This window comes from Lampetra fluviatilis, chromosome 3 (assembly GCF_964198595.1).
Source record: "Lampetra fluviatilis chromosome 3, kcLamFluv1.1, whole genome shotgun sequence".
In the NCBI taxonomy this organism is placed as follows: domain Eukaryota; kingdom Metazoa; phylum Chordata; class Hyperoartia; order Petromyzontiformes; family Petromyzontidae; genus Lampetra; species Lampetra fluviatilis.
In genome coordinates, this window is record NC_136277.1 from 20,485,733 (window position 1) to 20,497,029 (window position 11,297).

Here is an 11,297-nt window from a genome sequence, read left to right on the forward strand (position 1 = left end):
TCCGATTTGATATGGTGAGTGCTATGGAGTTTACTCTGATGATGTCTGTTCATACGTGCATTGTTTTCTTCTTTTATCCAAGCAGTAAAACATCGACAAACACGGATAGTAGGATTAATGTTACACCACTTCCGGGTCACTCGTTTGTATCCGTGCTAATGCTTTGGTAATTATAATCGGATCAATTTCGCACTCCTGGGTGACTCATTCATCCAAATATATCGAATACTCAGATGTTTTAAAAATATATATTTCTGGGTCACGTTGTTCTATCTGAGCAAAGGCACGGCTAATCAGCATACATTTCTGCCATTTCCAGTTCACGCTACTTATCTGCGCTTGAGAATAATAATTATAAGCATGGCATTGGATACGAATTTTTACTTTACATAATGCAAAGCAGGAGTATCTGATTTGGTAATGGAGTACTTCGCCGATTGTCGATTCGATTACTAAACTCGTCGAATAACACAAACATAATTGGCGGTGGGAGGAGGGGGGGGGTGGGAGAGTCTGGATTCCGTTCCCACGTGTGTGCAATTGGAACAGAGGTGATCACGGGCAGACCGAGGTGACGTAATAAAGAGCTTCATAGCTCATCGGATTCACCAGTCTAAATAAAGATTCTGAAATCATCGGCATCATCAGCCACATCACGTGGTTGATCCGAGGGTTTCCTGCCTTCAGGAGGCAGAATGTCAGGGTGGCCACTTTTATTGAACACCTTGAGTGATCGAATACAAACCGAGTACTGTAGTTGATTATTATTTTTAGCCAATTAATTTACTAATTGTCCCAACTATAAATATACTACATCCACAAATTTGATTCATGTAACATATCCTAGACGTGCACAAAATAAACACTGTGTATACAGTATTCTCCCATTGCATCATTACGTTGGGAGCGTGGAAATTGTAATTTCCCAATGGACAACAACAGAACATGCGTGGAAAAATAAACAACGGTCATCTCAAATGCACACTTTGCATTGACAGGGATATATAGAGGCAGAGACGCTATGAACCCAGTGACCAAAGTTAAATTCCCAGTCACAGCTGACATCGGTGACGAGTGACATCTGAATCGGTTATGGGCAACCCCCAACCCTCACCACCATCCCACACTGACCAGCAGCAAGGTAAAATAGATTGTCAAACAACCCCGTGACCGACAGGGTGCATTAACGGAGAGCTGTAAACTATTTTATATTAACATTGTTCCTGTGAAAACAGAGCATAATTGTGCAATAGCACGTGTGTCACACACTCGGTTTCAACACGGACAGCAGAAAGCATGAACTATTAAATAAAACTATGTAGTTTGTAGATGGCTCGTCTATAATAACCTAAAAAAGGTAATAGTATAATGCAGCCATGCAGTTGCTTGCTTACTCCATTCATTGTGGAAGGGCCTCCATTATAGGGTATTTGGCCTACTCTTTCACACTGCGCCAAACGACTTTTGAAGAGGTGTGGATGCCCACACTTTACCCCACAACACACGATTTGCCGATTGACCAACTGTGGTGTACTGTGAGTTAGACTAGGTGGGCAGAGGTGGATTTAAGAAACATGCCCCTTGTCTTAACTGCTGCACCAGGAGACACTCGCCGCTGTGGTGTCGTGGTTAGTACACTAGAATTGCAATCTAGAGATCCGCAAAAAACACCTATATGTTCCATGAAATCAAGGAGGGCAACTCTGTATGAGTCGAGGTGCATGTATCCAAAGGTACTTAATGAGTGCCCATTTGTTCAAAGTTATATTTAAATGCGTGACATGCCTCGCATTTATCTATTGCCTTTTCAGCATGTACTCAACAGTACAGTGCTGTGCACACATTTAATCGCAATGACAAAAATTTACAAGTGGCAATGACATCTAATGATGAAGTCTTAATACTGATATTTAAAAAAATGTTCCCTTCTTGAAAGAAGATATAAACCAGTGTGACAATTGATGAACACTTTGGGCAATGAACATCATATTGTGTGAGCAGCTTGGCCTGAGCTGTATAGACCCTAGCTCATGCTTCCTCTGGTGGCTTGCTGGTTATGAATATCGTGTTTCCCAGCAGTGCAAAATCATACTTCCCAACAGACGAAAAGCCCCCTTTATAAGTAATTATGTCTGGCCCACCTAGCCGATCACTAATTCAGCTCCCTTAGTTAACGAAGTGTCAAATAATGACTTTTTTTTCCCAGCAGTGACTTGGTAATTTTGCTTGTTGTGTTTATTCTGACATTGTCAGGGATGTTATGCAAGGCAATTCAGTTCACTTATGTGCCAGGAAATTAAATCATTGATGTCATGGGTGGATTGAGGAAGTGGCTTTAAACACCTATGCCACACACAATACATGCAACAGATATATATTTTTTAAATTTATCAAACTTAACATTTTCAGAGTTAATAACCAGGCATAACACACAATTCATCGATTAACTAGAGGTGCTAAGATTCCTGTCTGCAATGATGACATGAATGGTCACGATTCGATAAAAGAATCGATTCTCTACATTTTGGTACATATAGACAGCCTCTAGCATGACGTGAACCCATTTCATACAACATGTATGTATCGAAAATTAGCCTTTTTCTTTACAATCATGAATCTGCACGTATCATGAGCTTAATAAGAGATGTTTTTCAGAACCGATGCATCGTTCCGCCCCGTCGATTGTAATTGGTTATTGTGCTCTCCAATAAGTATTTTATAAATACGCACGAGATAAATCTGGTTTAAAAATCATGCAAATGTCTGAGCTTATTTTGCACCATATGTAGCCAGCTGTGCTAATCAGAGGTGCGGGGAGAAGGACAACATAAATTAAATGCGATGGTAAATGTAGGTTAATGGCTCAAACGAAACGACAAATGGGACCGTAAAAATATGAAACTAATCTAACAAAAAATTGTGACCATAAATCGTAGCTCTTGGAATCTCTGGGGATGTGAATCATTAAATTCTGAGTACTGTAGCTAAAGGTTATGCTGGTGGCATGCACTATTTATTACCCTGGGTAATGCAGCATTAGCCCGCCTTATTTTGCAGTGCCTTTCTCAATCATAGCATCAGGCGTGTAGCATTTACACAAACTATTACAGGAGGACGTCTCTTTTCCGCGTTGATGTGGGGGAACAAATGTCGCAGATCCTGTTGTCTGCGGCGTCACTCCACTTATCCACGGTAAATATCGCAGATTACTTACAGATTTCAATTTAAAGCTTTCGTGACTGCAGGGATTCATATTCTTGGTTCTTTCGGTTAAATTCTCACGAATTTTATTGTTTTATTTTTATTATTTCCCTTCTACGTGACTTTACTGAAAGAACCAAGAATATGAACTTACAGATTATAAGATGTTTTGTCCTGTGACACCTTATCCGTGATAAAGTTAAGGATTATTGGATGCGGATCCGCAAAGTTGGACGTCTACGTTCGCTTGTAATCGCGGATAAATGGGAAGAACGGGACCGTGGAGAAGTGTTTTCTCAGACTGCAGCTCCTGCGGATGATAAGAGGAGTGTCGGGTAACAGGGTCATGGGCAAGAGGAGTTCTGTAATTACGTTTTGTGTTCACTTGCCAACATTGAAGCTAATATTAAGCGCACACATGACCGCATTAATGCTTGTAAGTCTTGGAAAAAACACACATTGCTATTGTGAAAGTAGTGTTATTGTGTTTCTATTGTTGCAGAACAAGGGAGGAGCTGGCTCCCAGTTCCTGTTTGTTTTGGAACCCCATACAATGGCCTATAGGTTTTATATAATGGGAAATGCAGCAGGGAAACCTGCTCGCGCATGCATTGTTTACGATTTTGATTGTTTCTTGCTGTTTAGGCGACGGCAAAGGCACACGGGCGAATGCCAGTAGCTCGAAAGAGAACAATGTCAAACACCCGGGCAGCTTTCAACAACACCGGCCTTGACAGCGTAAAACTCGTGTGGGGGGGGGGGTGATATTTTCCACTTGTACACGGGCCACCTAACAATATCCGTACCCTGTGTTCCCAGCAATGCCCACGTATGTTACACTTGATACATCACCATGGGAATTTCTCGGAAAAAATCGGTTGAAAATGTGCATCTCCTGCCAAAGTGGAGAGTGAGTGGAGAATATTGCGTCACCGTCGACTGTGTACTTTCCGGCTGTGTGTTTGCAGAGATGCATATACATAAATTGGGCAATTCATTCACGGGCCCACCTTGTTATAATTGTGCAATTTGCGTGTCGCCAAATGCTATTTCTTGATGCGTTTCCGAAAACAGCAGGACTTTAATACACGTGAGATACAAAACGATTGTACTTGTGACATATTTTGTGTCGTGTTTTGAGTTTGTTGACACGTACAGCATTTGTCTTTTATTTGCATTTCGCAACTAAGTGACAACATGATGGGTAGTGCGGTGTCGTGTCGTCTCATTGATCTGGGTTGGATTCCGAGTCTGGCTTGCTGACAACTTGCCTCGATAACATAATCACTTGGCACGTTGAGTCTTGTGGGGAAATGAGAGCAGGCTGTGTTTTTCTACTTTTAGACTTTTCTAATCAAGTATCGATTCGAAATTCAATTTTAATTCGTATAAAATGCCACCAAAAAAAACCTCAACAATTTCCTAATCACGACAGTGCATTTTATACACACATACTGGACCAAGGTTGCACACCAGAATTCACATCCAGCACATAAAGTAGAGTAGTACAACATGTGGCTTTTTGTTTCGTGTAATATCTCACAATTTGGCACGTGTGGTCCATACGGCCCCCATTTGTATTCCACAGCGGCCCTGTAGTTCGTATACTTCGCTCCTAACCCGGCGACCCGAGTTCGATTGCTGGCCACGTTTAGCATTAGTGGCAAATCGTCTCAATGTTTTGTTGGCCCGCCGCAATAGCTACTCGACCTTGCATGCGTATCCGCTGTGTCGTGTGAATATCAGCACTGGGGAGCACTGGTCACACCACACCCTCGTGCTCCACGGCGGTCTTCATTTGTGAATGCTAAGCGCTAACAGCAGCACGTGGCCCAGCAGATTGATGTTGGCCGTGACCAGGCATTGAACCCAGGTCGTGGGGTTCAGAGCTTACTTCACTAATTCAATGTGCTTTTCCCCCAGTATTTTGTGTACTTTGTTTCTACTGTATACATCCACACGCACTGTATACACATTCTTGCTGTGTGGGTGCGAGTCGAGTTATAATAACAAAGCGACTCCACAGGGTGTTCTCTTGCTAAAAGGAGGCTACGTGCACCTACCGTGTTTATTTATTCAGAGACGGGAGAGGAGACATCCTGGATGGAACTCTCTGCTGCAGAGCAATATGTGGGTGCGCACATGAGAATTCTGACGGTGATTTATTCTCCTGTGAGAACGCCCGGTGCATTGTGACCATCGTGTTTGTGTTGCTGTGCCTCCCTCCCCCTCCTCCTCTCCCGTCACACACAGTATTGCCTGGTGGCAAAGTTGCTCAAATTGCCTGGTTCCAGGGCCTCGGTGGTGTTCCTGACGCCCCTCACCCACCGACTAAGATCCCGGGTGGGCGAGGGAATGGGGCAAGGGATCAGCCCATCTCTTACCGCGTCCTCCATTCGGTACAGTAATTTGTCTTCTTCATTCACCGTGTGTGTCTGTATGTTGAACTGCTTTCACACCGTGCGTACCCAACCGTGCTGATCGGAGGTGCACCACAAATGAGTGGTACCTGTTTAACCCAGCTTTGTCGCCGAGTCCTCAAATCGTTTGTTGTCTCTCTCATTAACCTCATGGTTAAACACTATTCTTTACCCTCTTTGTCCCTACTGCTGTCCTCCAATCTGTAATTGTCTTTTTCAATGAGCAAACATGTAATTACAGTAAATAAACGAACGCTAGGAACAATGGCGGAGCTAGGATTTTCAGGTAGTGGGGGGCAAACCCCTCCGGCAATGAAGAATGATAGGAGTTGTTAGTAAGTAAGGACTTGTCCCTTGCTTTTTATTCGACGCGTGTGCGGCGATGGCGCAGCCATCGACCGAGGGTCGAATTCGAACCGTGTTGTGTGATCGGCATCGCGCTCGCTGAAGGTGTTTGCCTTCAGGGAAGTCGTGTGGACTGTATACGCAACTGCGCACAATTCTGCGAGTCGCTTATAACTGCTTTGCCGTTACTTATTGCCAATTATGGACTCAGACTATTGTCCTATCATCTCATAGAGTCCCTGGCACATTAATATGCTACACAGTGGCAGTGGGGGTTGCAAAATGCCGATTTATTACTAATAAACCCCAATGATCTGATCGAAATTCCTAATTTCGATCGGATCATTGGGGGGGGGGGGGGGCGGCACGTGCCACCCCACCTCCCCCCCCCCACTGGCTCCACCAGTGGCTAGGAAGGAGAGGTCATGGACGGATGATCTCTGTGAGTGCGAGAATGTTACCTTCCCGCTGTGACATTCACACACAATGTTTGCCTTGCTTTTTACAGACCGCAGAGACCTCTTGGATTCTCACAGTAGATCTCTGCGTATTTACCAATGGTTTCCACGTGCGCAACATGTACTATCGTACTGTGGTCTTCTGAACGCTAACAAAAAAAAATTTGGACCTTATGGGGAAAAAAAAGACTGGAATCAAAAAACACTGGCTCCACAGCACGCTTACATGTACTGGTTTTAAAAGCACAAAGTAGCGATGTAACAGTGTATCGATTTATCACTTAATACACATTTTTGAGCTTTCAATACATATATATATATTGAACTTCTTTTGCACCGTACGTTGCCAACTGTGTTAATTGGAGGTGCGAAAAATACATGTCTCCTAAATTGACTTCTGAATATTAAATAATGTGTTTCCCAAGAATCTGAATTATAGTATTTATGTGGTCAGGATTAGAAAAAAACACCTCTTACTAAATACAGATTGCTCGCATTGTTTGGTTGTCAGTTATCCGTGATTTATTTGAAGAACACAAATAAGAGGCTATTCGTACTCAAGCAAAATAAGTGGGCTTAGGCAGGATGTGTCGCTGGAAGAGTTGAGGGCCGATGGATGGGACTGGGGAGGGATCGCGCCCGAGAGAACGACCACCAAGGACGATGAACCGATAAGATTAGCTTGTGGATGCTGGCATCACGGCACCATGGAGAGTAGCGGTGACATGGAGGAGGCCTTCATCCAACCGTGGATAGAACCAAGCTACTGATGATGGTAGTTGCAGAATAGTAGAATATTTATCTTTGGTTTGCGACCATATATGGGCACCGCGTTGGTAAGAGTAAGTGCTGCGGTGGCGAGATGTTAACTCCCTCGCCTGGTATACAGGAGGTTGTGGGTTCGATCCCGACCCTGACGCCTGTATATTTGGAGTTTGCATGTTCTCCTCGTGGTCAGGTGGATATTCATCTGGGTCCAATTTTTCCCCTCAACATTTAGAAAAACATGCGTTTTAGAGTATTTGGCTGGTATAAATAAGCCAGCTTACCATTTGTGGCTAGGTAGCTTCTGAAAAATAACTTTCTAGCTCGGTGGGCCTTGCCTGGTAAAATAAAACATAGTTTAGTAAATATTTATGTTTGTATCCCTTATCACAGGACACTCGGCTGTGCGTGAGTGAGGAGGAGCTTGGCCCTGGGCAGCCCTCTCTCATACACTTTGAGTGTCGGCTCTCTGAAGCAAAGCTGGAGCAATGGGATGCCATGAGCAGAAACAACAACTTGTTTCTCGAGGCTCCACGGGGGAATTTCTCCGACTGCAGCAAAGTCAGGTGAGGTTACAGCTGTGCACGCGCGTCATTGCTCGCTGTCGCACCACATGTTGTTCGACCGTGACGTCTGACGTTTCGCTCGGTGTGCTAAGAGGTGGTTCCCGAAGAAGCTCCCACTTAATGCTCAAAGTGGGAGGAGCTTCCTGAAAAAGCTTCCGGAACAACGATCAAAACGTCAGACATCGTGCCAAACTACAACAACAACAGCAGCTGCCATTCGCTAATAAATGGCGGTGACGTCACCAAGGCACCCGTGCCAGGCCAGGTGCACTTTGAGGCCAAACCTCGTACCGAACAACAAGCGGTATCACCCGCAATCACATGGGACAGCTATAAAGCCAATACCTTGAAAACCCATGTGATGGTATGACAGTGTTTGTGAGAGAGACTCCATATTTAAATGCAGTTTCTTATATTTAACTGCAACAAATTGCAAGCACAGTCGTTAGAGCGCCGAGCTGTTAACCCGGCGACCTGAGTTTGATTCTCGGCCATAGCTAACGTCAGGGGTGATTGATATCTGAACCGGTCCTGGGCGCCACATTCTCTTCACCAACCGGCACTAACCAGCACGGTGAGGTATGGTCAAACGGGTTGATTACCATCTCAAGTGATAACCCATCTGGCAAACGGAAGAAGGCGGCGGCGCGGAGTGGTGGCATCAATGGCCTTGCTTTGATGACATCTTCATCTTGATAACCCATCGTGAGTTATGCAGCTTTGTGAGAAAATACTTCATTGTAGCCTCGTAGGGGTCATGTTTTTTCTTTTTTTAGTTAATGTCTGCGCAGGTAACTTTCAAACTTGATATTTGGTTCATGATACTGGCCCATCAATGGCCTACTTTGGCATAAGATGTCGTGGAAATTTTTTTACATCCGCTTACAGCGAAACGGGGCGTGTGTTTTGTAATTGGTGGTAGAAATTACGGGTAGTGACTGTGGAAATTCGACTTTGTAAATTGGCCCATTGGCAAGATCCATGACTGCTGCTTGCGTAACACTGCACCTTTATCCGTTTTTTTGCTGAAATGTTCAGTTGTGTACGTTAAGGTGGGTGAATGTATGACAGATTTGGGCTGTTAATGTGTTTTTAATTTGGTGTGATTTGCCAACCACAAAAGCCTGAGGCTAGACTCAGCTGTGTTGTTGCTTTGAGGACAATCATTTAAGCAACTTGGTAATATTGAGGTGTTGGCTCTGGTTATGAGCCAAATGTTAATGATGTAATGCTTCATGCAAGGCCTGTGTTTGGACTGCATATTTTAAAGGACTGAATATGATTAAAATTGATGACATTTCTGTTGCATTCTGGTATATATTGTGGAACCTGTTGTGTAAAAAAGTTGTGTGCTAGTAGTCATATTTAAAAGTCTAATTTGTGGCTTTTTTCCTTTCCAGCTTGACCTTGCTGCTGGAGTTTGCAGAAGAGAAGTTGCTAGTTGATAATGTAATTGTTTGCTTCCGCAAGGAACGGTCGGACAGAGGTATTTACTCTATGTTCAACACTTTCACTTGCTTAAATACAATGTTTCAATCATCGTACTAATTACTTCATTGTTGTGAACATTACTCTGGAGGTGGCCGGGGTGGCTCAGAAGTCGGGGTGCTGAGCTTTGCACTGCCCAAGTTTTTGAATTTTAATCTGAGCACCTGCCTGTGACTAAAACTGGCTTCACCAGGTCACTTACAAACTGGACAAAAATAGCATAATTTTTGGCTGAATTCCAGCTCTCAGAATGAAAATGATACACAGGTTTGGCTTTCGTCACCACAAAGATTTGCATAGCAGAGCTTGTGGGGAAGTGCGCCTCCTACTTTATAAAGTATTTCCAAACGTTGCTCGAAACATCTGCTTTGGGGAGAGCATTATCTGACATGCGGGACACACACAACGCTCTTGACATTTTTCGAATTAATATTTTTTTCTCATGACATGCCAACACAATTATTTTACAATAATATTGTGTTCCCTCCTGTCTTCCTCTCCACCTCCTCTGGAGCAGCGTGCCTCCTCCGGGTGTTTAGATACCTCGGCTTCGAACTCCTGGCACCAGGCCATCCGATGGTGCCTCAGCGTCCAGATGTGGTCTTCATGGCCTACCCGTTCGACAGGGACTCGGGTGGAGAAGAGTAGTCGCCCAGAGCATCCATCGATGAGCACACAGTCCCCTTGCAGTAGAAAAACATTTACGTGTCGTTCTCAGATAAAATTCAGAATCGCAAAGGCCCTCTATATCCTTACTGTCTCTAAATGCTACCACATGTAAAACAAGTCTTCCTCTTGATGTACTGAATGTTCTGCCAGACTGCCTGTTTTAAAATTGCAACTAGGTCTGTGTGAAATCTAAAGAAAAATGATGATAAATTACAGTTGTAATAACAAAAATAAATTCTATAATCACATTTAATCTGCTTTTATTGTTTCTTGAGGGAGGTTATAATAACAGCAAAGTACATTTCTGGCGGGGGGTGGGGGGCAGGTTTTGGACATTTTTAATGTTTTTCTGAATGTATATTGGATTTATTTGAAGTGAAGGGGCTTGGTATACAGCCAATTTGATACTTATAGTTTTGCACATGATCTCACTGTAGTATGTTGCTTCTGCCTGTGCAATAGCATTTAGTTGTTTGGGAATCTTACATCTTTTAAGTTGCATGTTTACAATAGTGTCTAACATGGTTTTAGTTGTAAAGGAAAAAAAAATCATTCCTGTGGCCGTCAAGTCATATAAAATTGTTTCACTCGCAGCATTCCTTGTTTATTGCACACATTAGGGTCACGTTTGTATTATATCGGATTATAAAGCAAGTTGAGCAATTCCCCTTGTGCCTGGTCTCATTCTTAGTCGTCCCCACCACTGGGGGAGACGTCCCCCGCAGCGCCGTGGTGACGCGGGGTTGCAGCTGTGCCCGTCCATGTCGATTGCTTGATCAACTTCTTACAAGGTGCAACATTGTGTCAGTGCTGCTTCACTGAGATATACACGCAGAAAGATATTTTAGAAAATAAATTTTAAAAAATCTTTTATTTTTCCTGCTGACGTCTCATTCAGTCTTGTTATTCTATTCATAGACTTCCTGCAAGCACTTGACGTATCACCATTCTGTTGCCGTGACATCCGTGGGCTCTGATTTTTTTTTTACCGTGAGCGCCAATGTGCTCTTGTGCCTGGGTGCGGCATGCTGATGTATCATTGAGAGGGTGCTACGCACCGTTTGCCCGCCCCCCCACACTCGGTCTGCTCTTCATGCTTTTTCATTGAACGTGATACCTGACAGGAATATTTGTCAGTGAGTGACACGTGCCATTTGTTGCATTGCCATTACAAACATGGCACTGTGAACGGTAGGCACTGCTCGTGCCAATCAGCCCATTGTCAATTGACGCCCGGATTACAGGGCTCCCTATGTTCTGTTAGTCATGGGGGTTTTGTTGACCATACTTCACCACGATGGTCAGTGCGGGTTTGTTGAAGTGTTAGGAGGCCAAGTGACCAGTGCCTATGCCACTCGTCACATTAATTTGAGTTGTAGGGAATC

At 43.8% G+C, this 11,297-nt stretch overlaps 1 protein-coding gene across 1 annotated transcript in view; it reads left to right on the top strand.

Annotated features, from left to right (window-relative positions):
• Window positions 1-10,576, top strand: part of LOC144950061 (ornithine decarboxylase antizyme 1-like) — a 98,484-nt gene extending 87,908 nt beyond the window's left edge. Inside the window, exons 3-6 of the mRNA XM_078880055.1 lie at window positions 5,455-5,600; window positions 7,583-7,755; window positions 9,156-9,241; window positions 9,761-10,576. Of these exons, the coding sequence (XP_078736181.1) occupies window positions 5,455-5,600; window positions 7,583-7,755; window positions 9,156-9,241; window positions 9,761-9,891 (536 nt within the window). The 3' untranslated portion in view covers window positions 9,892-10,576. The remainder of the gene's footprint in view (window positions 1-5,454; window positions 5,601-7,582; window positions 7,756-9,155; window positions 9,242-9,760) is intronic.
• Window positions 10,577-11,297: the final 721 nt, after the last annotated feature.